The 23,993-nt window shown below is 43.7% G+C and overlaps 1 protein-coding gene across 1 annotated transcript in view; it reads left to right on the top strand.

Moving 5' to 3' along the window:
- DUSP22 (dual specificity phosphatase 22) overlaps window positions 1–2,767 on the top strand; it is a 42,515-nt gene extending 39,748 nt beyond the window's left edge. The window contains exon 7 of the mRNA XM_079985112.1: window positions 1,166–2,767. Within this exon, the coding sequence (XP_079841238.1) occupies window positions 1,166–1,348 (183 nt within the window). The 3' untranslated portion in view covers window positions 1,349–2,767. The remainder of the gene's footprint in view (window positions 1–1,165) is intronic.
- The last annotated feature ends 21,226 nt before the right edge of the window (window positions 2,768–23,993 follow it).

The raw sequence follows: 23,993 nt of genomic DNA, 5'->3' as shown, positions 1-23,993 counted from the left end.
CTTGGAGAGGATCTGTCAGGGGGCCACATGTGAATAGTGGGTGGGGCAAAGGACAGGTGGGAGGGGCCAGAGCTGAAAGTGGGCAGGGCTACCCCTTTTCCTCCCTCTCTTTTTGTGCTGCCTCCTCTTTCCTCCTCATCCAACAGCGGAGGGAGATATGGCCCTTACTAGAGGTCTGAATGGCCACTCACAGAGGGCTTTTTGACATTAGGCCAAGGGGTTCATGAAACCAAGGTGAGGGCCACATGCATCCAGGGCCGGATTAAGGTTTGATGAGGCCCTAAGGTAATGGGGCCCTTTATATGTCCAGCTGTCCTTTGTCAGCAACAAATTCTCACTGTTTTTTGTGTTGAATATATGCTATATGGTATTTTATGGACTTAATAGGTATCTAAAGCCATTTGCACATGCAGAATTTAGAAATGAGCAAACCAGTGATATTTGAGGGAGCAGGCTAGCAGGTGGGGTCCATTACTTACATCATAGGAGCCTACACAACACAAAACACTGTTGCTGTATGTAGGTTTTATTTTATTTGTTTTTTATCTTATATTTTGGAAATGTACATCCAGGTTTTTTTCCCTTTAAATTTTTTGGGGGGCCCCCAAGAGAGTGGGGTCCTAAGCTATAGCTTGTTTAGTTTATACATAAATCCGGCACTGCCTGCATCCCTCCCTGAGATCTGTAATTTCCAAATCAATTTTAAAACTACCTAAAACATTTAAGGGACGCGGGTGGCCCTGTGGGTTAAACCACAGAGCCTAGGACTTGCCGATCAGAAGGTCGGCGGTTCGAATCCCTGCGATGGAGTGAGCTCCCGTTGCTCAGTCCCAGCTTCTGCCAACCTAGCAGTTCGAAAGCACACCAATGCAAGTAGATAAATAGGTACTGCTCAGGCGGGAAGGTAAATGGTGTTTCCATGTGCTGCTCTGGTTTGCCAGAAGTGGCTTAGTCATGCTGGCCACATGACCCAGAAGCTGTACGCCGGCTCCCTCGGCCAATAAAGTGAGATGAGCGCTGCAACCCCAGAGTCGGCCACGACTGGACCTAACGGTCAGGGGTCCCTTTACCTTTACCTTAAAACATTTAAAGCTGCTCAAACCCTTTTTATATCATGCTGTGTTTCAGTGTTTTTCTTTGCCTTTTCTTTGTTTCGTCCCTCTAGGTCAGAGAGTGGCTCAGGGCTGAGTATGGAGAAAGCCCATTGCAAGACAAGCAAGAAGCCCAAGATCTTCTGCAGAAGTTCAAGGCGCATGCAGCAGCAGCAGCTCAGTCAAGTACTTCCGGAAGGCAGTGGAATGATAGCTTTGCATCGATGGCCTCCTTGTCAATGCCTGCTCCTCGGTAGCAGCAACTAAGACACTAATGCGTTGCTTTTCCGTGGCTTCGTTTGGACAACATGATAAATCATCATGGTGGGAATGAGCCCTAAGTATGTCTGGGACTCACGCATTTCCCCTCCTCTCCTCCCTGCACAACCACACAGAGAATGGAGGTTTTAGATTAACCACAGTTTTGCTTGTGTCTGAACCCTAAATTGTGGCTCATCATAACTACGGCTTGTTGAAACAAGACGGCTTCATAAACCATGGCTTGACGTTGGATTGTTTCAGAAAACGATAGTTAAGATTAACTATGTCCAACTATTGGCATGGATATGCCCAAGTTTAGAGGACACAACGAACGGTAGTTAATCAAAAACAGAAGTAAAAAAACTCCTTGTGGATGTGCTAGAGAGGGGAGGGAGGAAACATGTGAAGCCAAGGCCCTCCTAGACTCATTTCCATCACAATAAACCGTAGTTTAATCATGGTGTCTGAATTCAGCCAGTCACTAGACAGAGCACCTTTGATGCCCTCCTGCACATGCACAAAGAGGGCTTGTTTTGTATGTGTTGGCTCCATGATGAGATGTCTTACGATTTCTTAGTAGGCACATCTCTGAGATATGAGGAGCAGGACTCCAGAATTCCCAACTTGGCACCACACTTGCAGGTTGACATTGGCTTCCATTATATGGGCACCAAGCCCCACTTTCTCTCCCAGTGGCTGTGTAAAGAGGATGCCACATTCTAACTGTCGAGATGCCAAATTGTTTTCTATGTATCCCTCGCGTGTTCTTCAGGTTGTCTGTATAACCAGGGTTTGGCACAGCTGCACTTTTCAAAGTTTCTGGTTCTTTCGGCACGTAGTGCTCTAAATAAGGGCAGTGCGTTTCATGGAGGCCTTTGTGCTCACCTTGAGCTCTGGTTTTGCTGCAGGAAGCCCCTTGGCTGAAGAGGCAAGCCATTTTCCAATGTAAAAAAACCAGCTGCTCTCTTCAGCGACAGGGAAATGCTGCAGTCCCATCAGGGGACAAAGCTCTGGCTGTGTGCATGGTTGTCTCTTCTTGTGTATATCCCTTCTTAAATTATCTTGGAATGTATGGCTAATAAAGTTATATATTTTGCTCTAGAGTGAAGCAGAAGTATCGCAACTAACCTCATCAGTATTTATTGTCATGGCTTTCACCTCAGAGAAGTTGTTCACTCAAAATATTTTTATATTTTGGAGGGATCTGAAAGTATATTGCAAGATGTATATATAGAGAGAAACTAAAGATACTAAAGAACTAAAGAAACTAAAGAATGTTATTCTCACAGTACTACTGAAAAAAGGTTTCTTGTATATTAGTCAGCTTGATGGAGTTCCATCTTTAATTGCCCTCCCCAATGGCATATATTCAATAAAAGCTCCAGTCTTTTTCTAAATAAAAAAAGCCAGTGTTATCTCATTGCATTTTTCTGGATAAGAATGACTGCGGTTGACATCAGTTGTTGGTGATGCCAGTGAATGATCAACCAACCTGAGTGTATTATGGAATCTGGACAAACTCCCAGAAGACAATCGGATTTGTGAGCTGTGTCTTATCTACAGGGGAAACGAGCCATCTGGATTCATCATGGCAGTAAAAAATGCCCCACTAAAATTAAGAAGTGGGGAACCCCCTCCCAAGATTGTTAGGGCTAGAATTTCTTTAAAGTATTGCAGATCAAATGCTTAGAATACTGGTTGCCTGAAGCAGTGGTAGCAGGAGGAGTAAAATCAATGTCCTATAGCCTGATAGCAATTTCAAGAGCACGACGACACTATGTGCTTAGGACAGGCCATAGAATCCTGGAGGTACACCTAACAAACTACAGTTCCCATGATTCTTTGGGGGAAGACATTGGTGTGGATGTGCCCCAATTCTTCATATGCCTGGAAAAGGGTGTGGTTGCCTAAAATCCTGAATCGGAGCACTCCATTTGGCAACCTCTTGTTGCTGGTCACACTTGTAGCACTTTAGTACTCAATGTGCTTTAAGTACTTTACCTTACAGCCACAGAACAAGGAAGGATGAATGCCAAACAAGGTATTTTGTACTGTATTGTAGATGGGGAGGGTGAATAATAGGGAGAAGAGAGTTTGGTTAAGACACACAAAGCAAGTTCACTCCCATCCTGTCTTCAGCACCAAACGATGCTCAGAATTCACTACGTTACAAAATATAACCAAATTTAAATAATAAAAAATACGTTGATGGAAATATTTCATTAATAAATATACTATGAAATTAAACAAGCCTCTTACAATTTGTCATAAGGCCTACCAGTAAAGTATAAAAGCATATAATAAAGCAAAAAGGGTCCCTCCAAAATTAGTTCATGGCAGAATCAAAATCTGAACTAAGTTCAAGGCAGCTTACAGTGAATCTTGCTTCAATCTTGCTTTATTCCCATGTGAATAAAGCCCTTTGGGCTTTATTGCAAATGCCTAGCCTCTACCTTTATGCTCGTTCATTTTTATTTTATGCTTTTTTTGGTAACACACCTTGGGACCATTCATGGAAGCGTGGGCTTGTAAGTACAAATACATTTGCAAAATAAGCTTTGCATGTGAAAACGTGCTACTCCCTTGGCTCACTCTTTCTCACTAGATCAGGAGTAAGATTTTATATGTTGCAACTCCCATCAGCACTGAACAACATGGCCAACAGTCAGGGGTGATCACAGCTGTCATTCACAACATCTGGAGGGTACCATGCTAGCTATCACTACAGTAGATTATTAAATACTGGGATCTAATGAGTGGGGAAACCCAGCCAGATGGGTATAAATAATAAATTATTATTATTATTATTATTATTATTATTAACCTCCCATTGGGTGTTTGGCATCATGGGCTGATCACAGAAGGAGACTGATTGTATACCTGACCTCCTGGTGAAGCTTCTCTCGATTGTTACAGCATATCTGGAAGTGGTTGTGGTGTGGTTATTGATTTAGCAACAACGAAAAGGCAGATTTGAAATGCCTTCTTTCATTTCTGAAAAGCAAGTATCTGGGGGCATTATCAGATCATGATTTTTGTGTCATCTATTGCACACGCATCGTGGCTTGCTGCCTTGGCCACCTGGCTTGTTTTCATTGGGTGTGATGCTCTCTTAATAGAATTCACAGGCTCATGTCCTGACAAGCCTACAACCTTTCCCACCTGGGTTGCTAGGAAACAAGCTGAAGAGATGAGGTGGACCAGGCATAGGCAAACTCGGCCCTCCAGATATTTTGGGACTACAACTCCCTCATCCCTGACCACAGGTCCTGTTAGCTAGGGATGATGGGAGTTGTAGTCTCAAAGCATCTGGAGGGCCGAGTTTGCCTATGCCTGAGGTGGACCAAGCAAGCAGAAGAGAGGCATGAGTGCAGGCAGGTGAGACCTCAGGGCATATCAAGAAGAGAGCTAGTTTTGGTGGTACTGACACTACTTGATAAACATGTAGGTTTCTGCTCCGCTTTCTTTGGCAGCTTTTTAAAATCTGAACAGACTCAGTGCCTCTCCTGGGGTTATATCCATGGCTAGTCCACACCAGAGTAGACCTACTGAAATCCAGATGAGTAACTGAGCTCCATTTCAATGGGTCTACTCTAAGTAAAAACGTAGTCGGCTACATACTTGTGTACATGTGCTGTTGGTGTCTGACAGGAGCTGTCCAAAAATATATGGAGGGCACCAGGTTGGCAAATGTTGTATAGGCCCTCAAATCAAAACAACTGAACATTAATACGGACGTAGAACATGTCTTCTTGAAAATGCAGGCCCTAGTACTTAACAGGAATGGGGTTTTGTGTTCGTAGAAACCCATATTTCCATTTGGTCTGAAGGCCCACCCACCCTTTGTGACAAACCATCCCTGAGTGATAAAAGAAAGTGAGAAGGAAAAAACCCAAGAGTTGATGATTCAGACAGGAGTGAGGACAACCAGTCATTTGAGATGTGTAGATGACCATAATTGTCATCCTTGGATGTAATGATAACATGAGGGGAAAAGAAAGATCACAGTCATTGGCCACCAAAGACCAACATTCAAAAATCCCACACTTCCCCCTCTCTGGTTGTCTCAGAAAGAAGACAGCTCTCTGGTTCTGTCACATTTCGTGGCTGTGGCTCAAAGCAGCTGAATGGCTGGATGTTGCTGAGGCTCATGGGATATCCATACACCCTAATACGAATAAGGATCATGCTGGCCTAGATGAAATGAAAGCACAAGGTAATGAAATGTCTTTTTCAGTTGACACTGGCATATTTGCCATGCTGCACTTGTGTCTCCCATAAAAACCGACAGAACTTTAAAAGTGATTTTAGGAGACTGGACCATGCCTGTGTTTACAACTCCTGATTCTAAACTCTGGTGTTGCTGTTAGAGGCCTTGCTATGTATGTTGCTGCTCTTAGAGCATGGGTAGGCAACCTAAGGCCCGGGGGCCGGATGCGGCCCAATCGCTTTCTAAATCCGGCCTGTGGACAGTCCAGGAATCAGTATGTTTTTACATGAGTGGAATGTGTGCTTTTATTTAAAATGCATCTCTGAGTTATTTGTGGGGCCTGCCTGGTGTTTTTACATGAGTAGAAGGTGTGCATTTATTTAAAATGCATCTCTGGGTTATTTGTGGGGCACAGGAATTCGTTCCTCCCCCCCCAAAAAAAAAAATCTAGTCCAGCCTCCCACAAGGTCTGAGGGACAGTGGACCGGCCCCCTGCTGGAAAAGTTTGCTGACCCCTGTCTTAGAGATTAGGGCTGCAGTTCTAGCCCCACTTACCTGGGAGTAAGTCCCTTTGAACCCAATGGGACTTACTCTGAGTGGACAAGTTTTAGGATTGCACTGTCAGCATCCCTGTAGAACAACACCTAGAAAGTTACGGCACATCTCTCTGGAAGGCCAGCTCTTTGTTCAGAAAGTGGGTGGGAAAAACCTTTACAATACCATATTTTTGATGCTTGGCATCCATGGGTGTGTGTGTGTGTGACTGCAGGAGCGTTCAGAGTCACTACTAGCTGTATTAATCTTGAGCTTGCATTTGTTATCAGTGTGGCTCTGTTGTTGTTTTATTGAATCTTGATGCTTTCCCTTGTTTTTCTGCTATATATTAGGATGTTAGAGGAGCCTGGAGGGGCTGACTGTGAACCAAAAGGTGGGGCTAGGGATGGGAAAACAAATATATCTATCAAACATTTTTTGGTATCCTGGGGCATTTTTGCCACTGATTATGAGAGGGAGTGAATAGCATTTTGATCAGGTTATGCAGGGAAGAAGGTGCCCATCAGGAAAGTCAAGTGTAGTGTTAGCCTGAAGGACAGGTCTAAGAACACCCAGGTTCAAGTCCCAGCTAAGCCACGGAGCTCCCTGGGTGAGTTTGAGCCACTCACAATCTCTCCGCCTAAGCAACCTTACAGGGTTCTTGTGAGGATAAATTGAAGGGGAAAGAAATCCTTTCAGGAAGATGTGGGTAGAAGTGTAAGGTAAAGGGACCCCTGACCATTAGGTCCAGTCGTGGCCGACTGTGGGGTTGCGGTGCTCATCTCGCTTTACTGGCCGAGGGAGCCAGCGTACAGCTTCCGGGTCATGTGGCCAGCATGACTAAGCTGCTTCTGGCGAACCAGAGCAGCACATGGAATGCCATTTACCTTCCCGCCAGAGCAGTACCTATTTATCTACTTGCACTTTGGTGTGCTTTCGAACTGCTAGGTTGGCAGGAGGGTAGAAGTGTAATTAATATTAAATTATCTTCTCCTTCATCTTCACATTCTTATTCCTTCCCCTCCCCTTGCTCCTTAAGTATTCGATTTAAGAGGGATTGCACCATCACTTCCAATTTGCTTACAGTATTAATTGCTTTGTTTGATTTTCCCACCTGTTAGGGCTGGAGGTGCATTCAGTCTCCTTATCTGTCTGGAATCTAGATTTGTCTGTCTGCTCCTTGCACCACAGTCGCAGTTCAGGGAAAAACACTACCTGCTTTGAAGATGCTACTGTAAACAGCAGCGAAGCTTCCCTAAACCTTGCAACTAGCACTGTAAAGTTGGCTTCACTTTTTTTTTCCTGTGAAAGCTTATGAAGGCCCCCCAGTGGCTGTTGCTTTCAATAGCCTCTTCTGGATGACTCTAGACTGAAGGACAATAAGAGCTGCCAGGTTAAGTCTTGTTTGCCCAGGCAGGTGGAAAGGGGCATACATTTGCATTTTGGTCTGCTCTTTGGTTTTTGGTCTTTTGCATTTATTATTATTATTATTATTATTATTATTATTATTAACTTGGAATCCTTTTGGGTGAAGGGCTGCTTAGAATTTTTAATAAATATCTGTAGTAGAGAGTTATTGGGGGGGGTCTTCCTTCCTTCCTTAGTAAACATGAGTTGTTATTGTTGGGTGATGGTTATTGTTTAAATCATTCTGTGTTTAGAGTTGGGAAACTAAGGTAGTAAATAGACACACACACACACACACACACACACACACACGTGTTCTTTATCCTTCTTTAGTTTTTTTCTTTCTCTCCCTTTTCTCTCCTTCCTCATTCTTCAGGTTTCTCCTTTCCTTGTCTTTTCTTCCTCCTGACTTTGTTCTTTTTTAGACTAAGTAGCTGTTTTATCTCAGTATATTATTAAAAAGATACTTTGTAATGGGTGTTTTTTTTGTATATCTTTGAATAAGTATCAATAAGTTAATTTTTTAAAAAAAGATAATCAAGTTAGTAATCCTCAATCCTTACATGGATTCTACCAAAATCAGGATTTATTTCCAGGTATCTGTTTAGGATCAGAGAGAAGCTGTCTTTCGGCATTCATTCTGACCTAACTAGGGCTGCCAAATGACCTATGGTCTTCCGATATTAACATCAGTGTCCCTGGCAGAAATGGGTAGAGTGGGGGCTTTTCACAGCACTGAATTTATTTAGCATTATCACCTCCTAATGTCTGGAAAGATCAAGCTGCTGTTAGGAAAAGGAGCAGGAGCCATTAAAAGCTGGCACCTTGAGACTTTTACATATGAGGGGGAAGTGGGCCGTGGGAAAGCTTAAGACAACCAGCTGCAAAAGATGGCATGGCTTGTCTTGCAGCTTGCTAATAGTTGTGTGGCAAAGGGAAATTAGGTCAAGCAGTTCACCATGCGAGCAGGTGGAGCTGCAGCTGCTGTAAAATTCCCCTCCTTCGTCCCCTAGCATAGGTAGAAGAGTCTTGTCCTCATTTGCATCTGGTCTCCCGCGATGTACAGAGGCCAACTCTGTGTTCAGGCATGGACAAGCAGAAGAGAAATACAGTGGTACCTCGAGTTACCACTGTATTTCTGGAGGTCCGTTCTTAACCTGAAACTGTTCTTAACTTGAAGCACCACTTTAACTAATGGGGCCTCACGCTGCTGCCGCCACGCGATTTCTGTTCTCATCCTGAAGCAAAGTTCTTAACTCAAGGTGCTATTTCTGGGTTAGCGGAGTCTGTAACCTGAAGTGTCTGTAACCCGAGGTACCACTGTATTCTTATCTCTTTCATCCCTTCAGCCAATCATCTAAGCAACAGGTTATTGTTTCCAATAGGGGTTGACTGCTGTGCCACACAAACTCTGCACACAGAAAGTCCCAAGGACAGCTCCTGGCATCTCCAGGTAGGTTTGGGAAAGACCCCAATCTGTAACCCTGGAGAACACTGGACAACACTGAGCTGGATAGACCCACAGTATGACTTGGGAAAAGGAAATGATCTCCTGTTCTGGAGATGAAGCTTGCTGAGATGTGTGTGCATGCAATGACGCCCTATCAAAAAGGCCTTCAGCCAGGGAGCAACTTGGGTAAATACTTGGTTAGCTGCCTGTCCAACTCTGTACAGTGGTACCACAGGTTAAGAACTTAATTCGTTCTGGAGGTCCTTCTTAATCTGAGGTACCACTTTAGCTAATGGGGCCTCCCGCTGCCGCCACGCCGCCGCCATGTGATTTCTGTTCTCATCCTGAAGCAAAGTTCTTAACCCGAGGTACTATTTCTGGGTTAGCGGAGTCTGTAACCTGAAGCGTCTGTAACCTGAGGTACCACTGTAATGCACAACTATACCCCATCATCCAACAATGCAGTTACCCTGCATCCATTGTGGAGCGACTTCCAGCATGTATCACGAAAGCTACTCAGTGGACATCAGGCTGATCTGATTTGGGAGTCAATTAGATAATTATAGAAAACTGGCATCATTGCATTGCTATCCAAAGTCCTAGTTCAAAGGCAGGATCAGCCACCCTCCAAACAGCCACCCACTGTGTCATTCCCCACCGCAGTGTGCCATAAGCAGAGTAGGAAGATTACAGGAGGGAGCTTTCAAAAGCAGCTTAGAAACACGGAAGCCAGCCAGGCAAGTTATGTGTTACAGAGGAAGGCAAATGGCGCCCTGAATCTCCCACCAGTGGCAGTTGTACATGGGGCATGATTTCTCTCCAGTCCATAAGGCAATGTTGATGTACAGAAGGGACTAGATACCTCATGTGATTTGGACGTCTCAGCTACCTGCTGTCTGTGATTTCTTAGATCAGAGGTTGGCAGGAGGTAGATGGGAACCCACTTGTGATTTGCGGTGGATCGGCAAGGTTTTTCCACCTCCCAATCGTGTAACAGCAGCAGCAACAAAAATACTTCCGTTTACCTAAATTTGGTTGCTGAATGGAAGAAAGCTAGCCCACGGTGGACTTTTGTGTGAAAGGTCTGTGAGCTGTGGCACTGAAAACTAATTCCTAGCTGCAAAACCCTCTTTGTTAATTATAAGTGTGTGCCTTTTGCAACTGGGGTTCTAGTAAAAAAACCAACACCAAGTAGATTTCACATGTCTATAGCCTGCCTAGTCTTGGTTTAAATAAGAGGGGAGAGTAGATTCCAGGCAGATTATGAGTTCCCATAGCTCTGAATTTTAAAAGAGCTGACTTTTGATTCAAAGGGAGAATGAGGAGAGTCCATTCCTGATCTTACTTCATTTTTAGCCACAACTTGAAGTTTCCTGCTGCAGACATCATGTGTGATTTTAGGTGCAGGGAAAGTGGGTGTGATTTACCCAGAATGCCTGGTTCTCCACCACTGGCCTAGACGGTGATCTAGCTAGCAACAACACCTTTCAAGTCTATGCTATCTGAGAACCAACGCCACCGAGTCTCCAGTTATACCCAGGACCCTAAGGCAGGACAAAACCAAATGCGGGAGCTTCATGTGGTTGTGGTCTTTTGGATTGCTCCATCTGATCTAGTCCAATAACTCTGCTTCACATGCAATGGTCCAATATGCCAGGGAAATACTATGGGAGTGTTACCCCTCTTGATTCAGTGCCAGGTAATCCTTGGTATCCAGTATTGTAAGAGGCATTGGAAGAAGTGGGTGGGTCTTTGCTCATGTGATGAGCTGCATCAGATGATGATGATAATTCATATTTTATTATTTATATGCTGCCCACCTGACTGCGTTGCCCCAGCCGCTCTGGGTGGCTTCCAACAAAATATTAAAAACATAACTCTACAACATTCTATCTGAGAACCCCCTGCTATTCTATTGTATGCAACAAATAATTTCTAGGAGACGTGACCATGGTTTATTGTATTTGCAGTGCCTGATGTTTTTATGATTATTGTTGTTTTTCTTTTCATTTCCTTTGTGAATGATGCCATGTCCTTTGGCTAGTGCAATAAAGTTTATGATGATGATGATGATGAACAAGTATGGTGTTTGCCTCCCAACTATTACAGTACTTTAAGAACTAGGGACATAGATGGCACTGTGGTCTAAACCACCAAGCCTCTTGGGTTTGCTGAGCTTAAGGTCGGCAGTTTGAATCTGCATTATGGACAGAGCTGCTGTTGCTCTGTCTCAGCTCTTGCCAACCTAGCTATTTGAAAGCATACCAGCGCGAGTAGATAAATAGGTACCACTGTAGCGGGAAGGTAAACAGTGTTTCCGTGCATTCTGGCACTCATCATGGTGACCCATACGCCAGAAGAAGTTTAGTCATGCTGGCCACTTGACCCAAAAAGCTGTCTGTGGTCAAATGCTGGCTCCCTCAGCCTGAAAGCCGAAAGGAGCACCACACCCCATAGTCGAATTTGACTGGACTTAGCCATCCAGGAGTCCTTTACCTTTACATTTACTTTAAGGACTACCATTTCCCCTCTTTCCCTTCCTGTATGCGTTGTTCAACCTAGGAAGTTTGGCTCTGGGTCCCTCAAGTCTGCCTCATGGGTAGCTACCATGGACAGAGATTTCTCTGCACTGAGAGCTACTTATGGAATGCTCCTCTGACTGAGCTTCACCACATTCAGTCTCTTCCTTGATTTAGGATGCCAATAAAACAAAAACAAAAACCCTGCTTTTTTAAAAAAAGGCCTTGGCCTGAATATTCCCCCTGGTTTTTTGAAAGCTTTTCCCGTCTGCTGTCCCTAGGCATCAGGTGTCATTGTTGTTATGGGAACACTGTGTTTTTTGTTTTTAGCTTTCCATGATTTTGGAAGCAAGACAGAATATCTACAGTTGAAACTCGAAAAATTAGAATATCATGGAAAAGTTCATTTATTTCAGTAATTCAACTTAAAAGGTGAAGCTAATATATGAGATAGACTCATGACATGCAAAGCGAGACATGCTTCTACTTCTCAGAGGTCCAATATTGCTCTATTTGCAGTCCTTGTTTTGCTGATTTCATTTAATATTCTAATTTTCTGAGATTGTTGATTTGGGTTTTCATCAGCTGTATGCCATGATCATCACAATTATAACAAATAAAGGCTTGGCATATCTCGCTTTGCATGTCATGAGTCTATCTCATATATTAGTTTCAGCTTTTAAGTTGAATTGCTGAAATAAATGAACTTTTCCACAATATTCTAATTTTTCGAGTTTCATCTGTATTTTGCAGAGAAGTGTAAGAGCTGCCACCTTCTACCTTGAGCCTGCTTCTGCATCTAAGAGAGAGTGCCCACAGGCAAAAATGAACGAGACACAACATTTCCTGCCATGGAGAGTGTTGCCTGAAAAGTTTGTGTGCTGTGTGTGCTGCTATTTAAGGCCCAGGGGCAAGGGTCAGTAAAAATGTTAGGAACATTAAAAGCTGTGGATTACAGCCTTGGTATTAAAGTTTAATATAAAGCAACCAGATGCTAAGTTACTGCAGTGGAGAAAAAAAGAACTGTCAGGTGCAGTCTGTCATGCAGGGGTGCACCTGAGGAAATTCCCACTTCCACGCAGCTGTCAATGGTACAGGAACCCTGTTGTAAATGGCATCTGTCAATCAAGATTGCCAAATATTCAGCCTATTTCTGTAGCTGTGCCATTAACAGCAGCTTGATGTGTCTGCATTAACCGACAATCAGGGTGCAGAAAACCCCTCAGGGTTTGAGTAACTTATCCTCAAGTAACTTGAGTAACTTATCCTCAAGCATTTTTAAAATGCTTATTTTGGTATATTTGCTTTTCTGTATATTTGCTTTTTAAATTGGCTTGGGGATTTCATCCATGTTTTATCTATAGTTTTATCTGTGAACCCCTTGGAAAAAGTAGCTTATACATTTTCTTTTCTACCCATATAATTTTTTTGACATTTTTAAAGGCTTTTCGGCATTGCTAATAGAATCCCCAAGTGCTCAGGGAAATTTCGGGAAATGACTTAGGGCAGGGGTCCTCAAAATGTCGCCTGTGGATCACCAGTGGTCAGCAAGTTTCATTCAGGTAGTCCATGGCATGCCTGTAAAAATGCAATTAAAATCATCCAGCATATAGCTGGATTACTATCTAGCCCAGGCATAGGCAAACTTGGCCTTCCAGGTGTTTTGGGACTACAACTCCCATCATCCCTGACCACTGGTCCTGTTAGCTAGGGATAATGGGAGTTGTAGTCCCAAAACATCTGGAGTCCCAAACATCTTTGCCTATGCCTGATCTAGCACATTACCATTGCTACAACAAGCAGGAGATTGCCATTGCTACAACATTACCAAAGTGTTGCAAAAGCACATTTGTCTCCTCTCCATTTCAATTCTCAGTCAATTGATTGACAGCTCCCACTTTTTGTGACTCAGATACAATGCCCCTCTCTTGACTCCCTTTTCACTTTACTTTGGCTATATGTGCATAGTCCACTTTTGTTGTTGTTGTTACTCTCTGCATTATTATTTTTTAAAAAAACACCCACCCACCCTGTAAGCGTATCATTTAAAGCAATTAAAAGCAAAGCACTCAGCCATGCTGGGAGCTCAACCTTTCGAGTCTCCTTCCTGTTCACGGTGAGCAGTCAGGCATTTAATGGCACTTTTTTTTATGAAGAAGAGAGGAAGGCGATTCTCTCTGGGCTTTAGCGAGATGCAGTTGAGATTCCATCAGCTGTCAACAGCCGTTGCAGCTGCTTGTTGGAGGGGGGAAAATTGTGGGTCACCATTAACCGTCAGACAAAATTTGCAATCTCTTCAGAACCTGTTCATAATTTCATCGTTGAGTGGAGCAGGCCAAGTTACTGATCTTCCAACTGTTTTCTAAAACAGCAAAAGGTCTTTCACGGGGGATATGGGGTGCCAGATTTTCGATGCTCTGTGTGTTCCTCTTTAAGGCTGCAACCTGATGTATGTTTCTTTCACTGAATTCAGAGCAAGGAGGCATAGGATCAGATGCCATGTGCTAAAAGGTCCTTTTGCCGAAATTTGAGGCTGTGGCATAGCAACAACTCTGTGGAGTTTTCTGGGACTCCTCACATCTTCTGCGTGGAAGAAGTTCTGTCCCTGTCATCTCCAGGCAGACCTGAGAAATATCTGAAACAGAGAGTTGCTACCAAGCAGTGAAAATACTGAGTAGATGAACCACTGCTCTGACTTGATATAAGGCTGCTTCCTTATGTTCCTAACAGAGGTGGAAACAAATGAAATGTCTTTGCTGGACCACCTGCATGTGTTTAAGCCAGCAGCTTTTAGGCTGCATAATTCCCTTGTGTTGTTCCCCCACCCCAAGAAAAAATGGGAGAGTTTTGCATGGAGACACCAAAGACGAAGGTTTCTTATCTCCCCCAAAATGTTGACTCAGATGTTCTGCTGAGTTTGCTGGGAGGTACTTCTGTTCTCTAGAAAATGGCATGGGAGTGTAAACCAATGATAAAGGTAAAGGAAAAGGGACCCCTGACCACTAGGTCCAGTCGCGGACGACTCTGGGGTTGCGGCGCTCATCTCACTCTATAGGCCGAGGGAGCCAGCGGTTGTCCGCAGATAGCTTCCGGGTCATGTGGCCAGCATGACTAAGCCACTTCTGGTGAAACCAGAGCAGTGCACAGAAATGCCATTTACCTTTCTGCCAGAGCGGTACCTATTTATCTACTTGCACTTTGACGTGCTTTCGAACTGCTAGGTTGGCAGGAGCAGGGACCGAGCAATAGGAGCTCACCCCATCATGGGGATTCGAACTGCCAACCTTCTGATCGGCAAGGCCTAGGCTTTGTGGTTTAACCCACAGTGCCACCCGCATCCCAGGTAAACCAATGATGCACATGTTTTAAAATCCAGTTTGATCTGAGTGATGCGTCCAGATTGCTTTTGCAACATTGTTCCCTTTGTGGGGTTTTTTTAAATGTTACCTTTAAAGATATAACTCTATGGTTTATTAAAAGAGCATGTCTCCCCCCACTCCAAATGATGTATGTTTAAAAACATATGCATTATAGACACCCAGTTATCAGAAAGCTGGGATTGGCTGTAGCTGACTGCTACATATGTATTTGATGTTAAGCCTACATGTGTAATATATGAACTAGTCCATTGTCATGATCCTGTGACAGCTTGTTATGACTTGTGTATTACCCTGAGACGCAACTGTGTCCAGAAATCACCCCTCACACCTCCAGCTCAACGGCTTCATATTATCTGGGTCACAAGTTGGCTTTTCATTATCTAAAAATACTTGTTGAACTTGTCACAAAACCAGAAGGACGCTGCATATTGCTATCCAAGCTGGCTGGAAAAACCCCAGGCTCAATTTCCCCCAAGCTATATCCATGAAGATTATAATTTACTCCATTCATTATCTGTTAATGGCACTCCATCCCTTGTTATTTAATTTTAAAACAACAGAACTTTTCTCATTACATGGTCACAATGTTTAGGATTCCACAGTATTGTATACTAACAAAAAAACCCTTAATTTTCTTAACACTGGTCCTTATGTAACCAAAACAGCACTGCCCACGCAGAAGAGGAGGGTGTCCGTACACTTAGGAAAACCCCAGGGTTTGCTAATGTACTTTATTTTTTTTAAAAAAAGGAGGGGGAAACCCTAAAGCAGGGACCCCTACCAGTATAGTCCAATGAAGACTGAGCATATTTAGTGCCCACAGAACAATGATGTATCATAATTGTTGCATTTGTGGGAAAGAGAATAGAATGTGGTATCTAGACCAAGAATACTCTACGGCCACCTTTTGTTATGAGACACACTGGTTGTTATTGATCCTGATTCCATGCATTTCAAAACATGGGAACATGAAGTAGGCGAAGCTTTTCCTGGCAGCGAGTGAGAAAAGTGTCACCTGAATAATTTCTACACAGAAGAAGGACTAGTAACAGTTGGCAACTCTAGTGCTGTCTAGGATACATCTGCAAAAATCTGTTGGGTGTTAATGTGGAAACAGGTCACAGAAAAAAGTTTTAACAAAAAACCCCTCAGTCATACTAGGATATATTTATTTACTCTTAACTGAATTTATACAGCCAGCCCAAAACGTAAGTTGCTCACAAAACGAATAAAACAATGAAGATTCAATATAAACTACCAAAAAGCTATTAAAAACTAAAACGCAATGGGTTGACAAATTTATGATTTGCCTGAGACCAGCCAATAACTTCATGGTTGTGGCTACAATTGAATCTAGTGAACTCTAGAAAGAAGTATTTAAAGACATTTCTGAATAGCAAACCATAGAAATGAATATGTACCAATAAATTGGCCCCGATCTGGTGGAACGCTCTGTCACAAGAGACTAGGGCCCTGCGGGACTTGACATCTTTCTGCAAGGCCTGCAAGACAGAGCTGTTCCGCCCGGCCTTTGGCCAAGGCGCAGTCCTTCTGTAATCTTCATAGAACTCTAGCCCAACGGTTGCCATGAATTTGATTCTGAATTGATTTTAGAATGAATTGATTTTAGAATGTATTTCAATTACCATAATTGATTGTGATTTTATGTAAACTGTCAATCCCAACAGAACAACCACGCAACAAGGCAGGCTTAATGCCTGATCTCTACTAAGTATAGAAGCAGATGTGTTACGTAAGATTAGTTTTGAGGGTCTGATAAAAGACTTCGCAATTGGAAAAATTAGGGGAATTTTTTTCAATAAAGTGGAAGTATAGAAAAAAAAAACATTGTTTTCCACCTCACTGTAGGTTTCATTTCATTTTGAAAAATGAAATTTTATCATTGTTTATATTTCAAATTAGATATATATGGGGGGCACCAAACTCTTTTAAGTACTTATGGTCTTAATCAGTCCTTGCCTAGACTATGGGCTTCTTCATGAGCTATGCTCTACAGTAATCCTTTATGAATGTAACACCGCCCACTCCAATCGGCTCTGGGCTAATTTCTGTTTTCTGTGTGAATTTGACATCTTCTGGGAACTCTTCATACTGAAATAGCTGCTTAGATCAGAGGGAGATTCAGACCAATAACCAATAACAGAGGTGGTAATACCACGACTTGATGGTTGATGCCTCAGAATCATACAGAAGAGATGCACAATACTGTGTGTGTGTGTGTGTGTAAAGGGACCCCTGACCATTAGGTCCAGTCGTGGCCGACTCTGGGGTTGCTTATCTCGCTTTATTGGCCGAGGGAGCCGGTGTACAGCTTCCGGGTCATGTGGCCAGCATGACTAAGCCGCTTCTGGCAAACCAGAGCAGCACACGGAAACACTGTTTACCTTCCCGCCGGAGTGGTACCTATTCATCTACTTGCACTTTGACGTGCTTTCAAACTGCTAGGTTGGCAGGAGCAGGGACCGAGCAACGGGAGCTCACCCCATCGCGGGGATTCGAACCGCGGACCTTCTGATCGGCAAGTCCTAGGCTCTGTGGTTTAACCCACAGCGCCACCCGCATCCCTATATATATGTATCCTTTAATGGGAGCCCAAATCTGTCCCATGAACTAGTGACCAAAGGCAAATGACACCTGATGTTAGTCACATAGGTTTGTGCTTTGTTGGCTTGGTTTAAAAAAAGAAAAAAGAAAAACAACAAGGTTGAGGCCAGATTTGGGGGGATGCCAGATGGACTATAACCCTTTGATCCTGTGTGGGTGGGCCTAAAGATGTAAAGGCTCAAACAGGAAAAGACAGATGTGGGGGGACTTCCCCCATTTTGCCCCAAAGCCTTTCTTTCCCCCCAAAAAAAAACCTGAAGAAGAAGAAAGACTTATGAAATAGTATTTTAGAAAGATGATCAGAACACTTAAGACAAGGTTTTCCTATATTTAGTCCCCCAAAATGATTTCTGAAACTTTTATTTAAGTCAGGTCATTATAATTTCTGTATACTGACTACAAGCAAGCCCTGAGTTGTACACTGAGCAAGATGCATTTCTGCCTTTTGGAGGGCCCTGACATGGTCTGAAGGGAAGGAAGAAGGATGTCGTATTTGCATGGGGCCTCCCTTTTGCTGGCTTAGTTCACACTCTCCAACATTTCTCCAATGAAAATAGGTGCATCCTATTCCATAATTATTGTTGTTGTTGCTGCTGCTGCTGTTGCCATCCACTTAATGGTGTTGCAAATTCGCCAGATCTAAGATTCAAAGGCAGAAGTGTAAGTGATGATAACGCAGCATCTACATTTGACGAAATTACGAAGCAAGCAGCACACTTAGAAGACATCTGAAGGCAGCCCTGTTTAGGGAAGGTTTTAACGTTTGATGTTTTATCGTATTTTTAATATTCTGTTGGGAGCTGCCCAGAGTGTCTGAGGAAACCCAGCCAGATGGACGCAGTATAAATATTATTATTATTATTATTATTATTATTATTATTATTATTATTATTGCTGGAAAGGTACTTTCAAATGTTGCAGGGTATAGAACATGGATTTTTGTTAGAAGGAGGTAGGGCTTGGTTGGGGCAGGGAAAGGACTTTTATTGCGGGGGCAGAACTAAAGTAATTTGTCAGTTACTTAAGTATTTCTATTGTTTTACTTGATGGGGGGGGCAGATACCCCATCCCGTTTGCAACGCCCATGGTATAAAACATCTTTGCATATTTGACCAAGGAATTTGGCCTGGGATTTGGCCAAGTACAGTGGTACCTCTGGCTAAGAACTTAATTTGTTCTGGAGGTCCGTTCTTAACCTGAAACTGTTCTTAACCTGAAGCACCACTTTAGCTAATGGGGCCTCCTGCTGCTGCCGTGCTGCCGGAGCATGATTTCTGTTCTGATCCTAAAGCAAAGTTCTTAACCCAAGGTACTATTTCTGGGTTAGCGGAGTCTGTAACCTGAAGCGTCTGTAACCTGAAGCGTCTCTAACCTGAGGTACCGCTGTATATCCCTCCTGCAATGTGATAGCAAAGCTTTTGCACAGCTAGGGTTGCCATATTTCAAAAAGTGAAAATCCGGCAATTTTTATTTTTTATTTTTTTGTTTAGCTTTTTTGAGTAAATCTCCAAAACAAAAAGAAAACAAGACACCTCTTGCTTCTTATCTACTTCAAATTCCTCCATCTTCTGCAGCATGTGAAAGAAACTGGTCCATGCCTGGAAATACTCACAGCAAATCAAGAAACAAACTGACATATGAAAGTGTAGAAGCTTGTTTCAATCTGGGCAAGCCTTCAGTTTTTAGAAGTCTGTGATAAATATGATTACAAACAGGAAGAAACAGAAACACAGTGATACCTTAGAAAAAGAGGTTGACTCCATTTCATATAGTGTTTTGTTCCTCCGCCCCTCTTTTTCTCAGCTCTTTCTATGGAAATGAGTATTTATCTCTGCTCAACACTGTGGAGGACTGGAGGAGTCATAATAATTTTCAGAATAAATAATAATATGCTTTACTATAATGTTGATGGTTTCGGCTTTCTTTGTTTTTGCCTGCTCCTCAAAAGTGGCACAACCAAAGAGATTCTAGTTTCCTAACAGTTCGGCAGCTTTCAGCTCCATGTGTAACAAAAACTTTGAAGAAGAAATCCCGTTTCTAATTATTATCTGAACAAACTGTAATTTTAACATACCAAACATGACAACTCCGTAGTAAACCAAGTTATGCAGAATGCATTTTATGTTCCTAAATTAACAAAGTGACTTTTGAAATGTAAAGAGAGCTAAAGAGAAATATTGCACTTTTTTCTTCTTCGTTTTTGCAAAAACATTTGTCCTACCCTCTCAATGCCTCCCCCTTCCTGGGATAAAACTCAGGTGTGTGTCTCCCCCCCCCCCCATGACTGCATAAAAAATCCAGAAAATTTACATCTCTAGGTGGGCCTGACTCTGAGGAAGAGGGGCTGCAATTTGCATTGCTTACAAAGGTCCCATTGAAACGAACAGAAACACTGAATCTTTGAGCGGAGAAGACCAATACAGTGGTACCTCGGGTTACAGATGCTTCAGGTTACAGACTCCACTAACCTAGAAATATTACCTTGGGTTAAGAACTTTGCTTCAGGATGAGAACAGAAATCAAACGGCGGCGGCGCGGCAGCAGCGGGAGGCCTCATTAGCTAAAGTGGTGCTTCAGATTAAGAATAGTTTCAGGTTAAGAACGGACCTCCGGAACGAATTAAGTACTTAACCCGAGGTGCCACTGTAGTGGGTCCAACGGTCAAGACAGCAGTTTCTACGTATGCTGTGGAGGGTAGTGAGGGGCAGGTGGGGCCTTGTCTGCATGGGAAGGCAGAGGAGAAGGAAAACTCTGATCCTCAATGTCTGCTGCCTTGTTGGACATCTTTGGGAGAAGGAGCAAACCATACACAAATCCAGAGCCGAGTCCCTAAAATGGTTTGATGGCACCCTATACATCTCCTGCCAGCAAATCCTGCAGCCAAGCTAGTGCCAAACATATTGCTTTCCTTTTCTTTGGAGCACATCAGTGAGATCAAGGGGGGGGGGGCTCATCATTTCAGCAGCCCAAGACCTCCATACACACTGCCCAGGCTTGCACCCCAGGGTGTTGCTAAATCAAGACAGACGGATGCCAACAGCCAACCAATGCCTTACAAATTCACAAAGCAATAATTGATTTGCAAGATTACCTAACTATTAAAGGTAAAGGTACCCCTGCCCGTACGGGCCAGTCTTGACAGACTCTGGGGTTGTGCGCCCATCTCACTTAAGAGGCCAGGGGCCAGCGCTGTCCGGAGACACTTCCGGGTCACGTGGCCAGCGTGACATCGCTGCTCTGGCCAGAGCCAGAGCCAGAGCCGCACACGGAAACGCCGTTTACCTTCCCGCTGGTAAGCGGTCCCTATTTATCTACTTGCACCCGGAGGTGCTTTCGAACTGCTAGGTTGGCAGGCGCTGGGACCGAGCAGCGGGAGCGCACCCCGCCGCAGGGATTCGAACCGCCGACCTTTCGATCGGCAAGCCCTAGGCGCTGAGGCTTTAACCCACAGCGCCACCTGCGTCCCTGCTACCTAACTATTAAGGAACCCTTAATACATGCTCTTTGATAATAAATACCTTGCTGGAACCAAACCAAAGTCCATGTAGTCTAAGGTTACCAGACGTCCCCATTTCCTGGGGACAGTCCCCAGATTTACAATTCAGTCCCCTGACAAAATCCATCTATTTAGTAGGAAGTAGAAAAGTGTCCCCAGATTCAGAGTATCCATGCAGAACTGCAAAAACTGCTAAAGATCTCTTTAAAAAAAAACAACCAGAGGCCTACCTCCTGGGAATAACAGATTTGGATATTCCGCAAAAGAGGAAGGGTATCTTTTTATATGCGACGGCGGCAGCAAGAATTCTGATCGCGGCAAAATGGAAGAGTAATGAAATCCCCTCTATACAAGATTGGATCCAAAAGCTGGCAGAATATGCCGAATTAGATGGTCTATCAGAAAAAATAAAGAATAAATCAAAACAGGAATTTGTTTCAAAATGGGAGGTTTTCAAAGAATATCTGAAAAATAAATATAGTAGTTTAAATTCTCTTGCAGCATTCAAGGAACTTCAGTAATAGGTGCAAGTTAGATATAAGAAATTAGATATAATAAGAAAAAGTTTAATTATGATAAAAGTGTGTATTGGCAATAAGTAATATGAAATTGAAATATGGAATAGACAGGAGGTTGGGTCTTTAGTGTTAAGACCAATATATGTTTTATTGTTTGCTAAGAAAATTATGTGTCTATGGTTATTCCTGTATGTAATTTGGTATTTGTGGTTTTTTCTTTCTTTCTTGCTGTATCAATAAAAATCCCCCCCCCCAAAAAAGTGTCCCCAGATTCATTGAAAAAAATCTGGTAACCTTAATGTAGTCCAGCCCCTATCAGGATAAGTTAGCTGGTCTACCAGATATGGGCACATGGTGTTGAATTTTCCTTGTGTTATTTCTGTTTGCAGAAATTGTTTGCAGAAAGGAAAAGGCCAGGCATCTATAATGTGAATAAGCATTGTAGCCATCATTGGCTACCTCTTCACATTACAAACATCTAAATGAAGTAAGAACCACCAGGTTGAAATCACACAAACATTTTCAGGTCTTTTATGATCACAGGGATTCTCCCCACCTCTGTTTTATGTTACAATACCACCATTCACAAAATTTTGCTTTCACTGAATTCAATATAGTCACACACTCTCTCCAGCTAATGCACGACAAGATACCTTCTTGCTTAACTGCCCCAGATCCTGTTCTGTACTGACTTACTACTCGATACAACTGCGGTCCTCTCATGTTGTGGTTGATGAATGTCTTGACAGTGCGTGCAGTCTTTCATTTTCTCAACACTTCATTCATGTTCCCATCCCTCTGGTGAAACTCGGAGTTTTCACCAATACCTTTCTAGTCAATGATGAAACTGACAAACTTGGGGGGAAATTCTCAATTTCACCACCATCTTTTGTTTCCTTTATTACTATCTGTGTCTGCAGTGGTGCACACACTGTTCATTTGAAAGAAATGAAAAGGCCAGAGAGTGGTGCAGGAATAGCAAGGGCAAGGGCCCCAGCCACAAAGAAGAGTGGAAATTTTTGAAAAACAAATTGTGTAAGCAGCTGCACTATGTCTGTTCTCGGGGCCACAGAGATACAGGGAGGAGAGTTTAAAATGTGCATATTTGCAGGTTCCCAAATGTGTACAACCTTATGGGGGTGGGGAATGGGGGTAGATGAAGAACTCAAAGGATGCAGTCAGAATGGACGCAAACGGAATGCATCCATTCACAACTGACACTGAAAACATTATAATTGTGCAAAAGTTGATTAAAATGTAATTTTAAATCCTCCTTTCCACAACCCATCGTGTTGCCATCTCTCTGTCTCGAGAGACAATGGAGTGCACCTCCAGGAGTGAAGTCAAACTATTGTGTTAGCAGCACCAAAGTTATCTCTCTGGGGTGTAAGCTTGGGCAGTGTGTGGGGAAGTCTTGGGCTGCCCAGATGGCAAGACCCTGCCCCCCTCAGTCTCACCGATGTGGTCCAAAGGAAAGAAGAGCAACACATGTGTCAGAGCTGCCCAAGGTCCCAGCTCACAGAGGACCAACGCCAGGCCGTGGTTATATACAAAAGTCTTTATTGAAGTTCAGTTTCCATTCCAAAGCCGTAGCGCGCAGCTCTACGTCTTAAACCCTAGACCGCCAAAGCTCCGTCTGAGTCTCCTCCCCCTAGACACCAGTTTAAGACTCTAGCCTTACTCCACCTCTTCCGTTGTTCTTTCCTCCTCTGGGTCCGTCTGCCCGCCAGGGTGTTGCCCTTTCTGGACTCTTCTGATGCTGAAGAGTCCCCGGATTCTTCCCCCTGCCTCCGGTGTGCTTTAGGACCTGGCTCCCAATCCGAGCTCCCTGCTGTCCCGCGCGCCTGTACATTTGAACTTGGCGCGCACGCCCACCCGGCCACCTTCCTCCTGACCGTTACACTGCTCCTGTCACTGCTTCCCCCTTCGGGGGGGCTAGCTGGATCTGACTTCCCCTCCGTTCCCTCACTCAGCGATAGGGGCGTGGTCAGCCCTGACTCATGGGACTCTTCCCCCCCCCCCGCTACGCTCTGGTGGGGAAACTGGTCCCGATCTCCAGCTGCTGCTTTGGGAGTCGCTGCTGGCCCCTAGCTTCTGGTGCGCCCTCCCGGGACCCCCCTTGCCCTGGCCATCGGAGCCCCCTTCTGTGAATCTTCCGATTCGCTGGAGAGGCTCATGGAATCTCTCGGGCCACTGTCATCTTCCCCTACGCTGCCCTCAGATTCTTCCCCTTTGCTCTCCATCTCCCCTCTTCCCTGTGCTTCTGCTCCTGAGCCCCTGACAACATGTTTGCAAGAAAGTGTCTGGGGCTGATAGAAGTTTGGAGTCCTGTCATTTGTGAAAAAAGGTCACCTTGAAACGAAAAGCTGAAATCACTGTATATGTAACGTATTAGCGCTTTAAAAAAATTTATGGAACTGTTTAGAATGTTTACAGCTGCCTGGAACTTCCTAAATCTTCCTAAAACAGGAGCCATCCATTCTCCAGATACCAAGAAATCAT

The sequence above is a fragment of the Podarcis cretensis genome (assembly GCF_951804945.1).
Source record: "Podarcis cretensis genome assembly, chromosome: 7".
NCBI lineage: Eukaryota > Metazoa > Chordata > Lepidosauria > Squamata > Lacertidae > Podarcis > Podarcis cretensis.
This window is presented reverse-complemented; position numbering and strand designations above follow the sequence as displayed.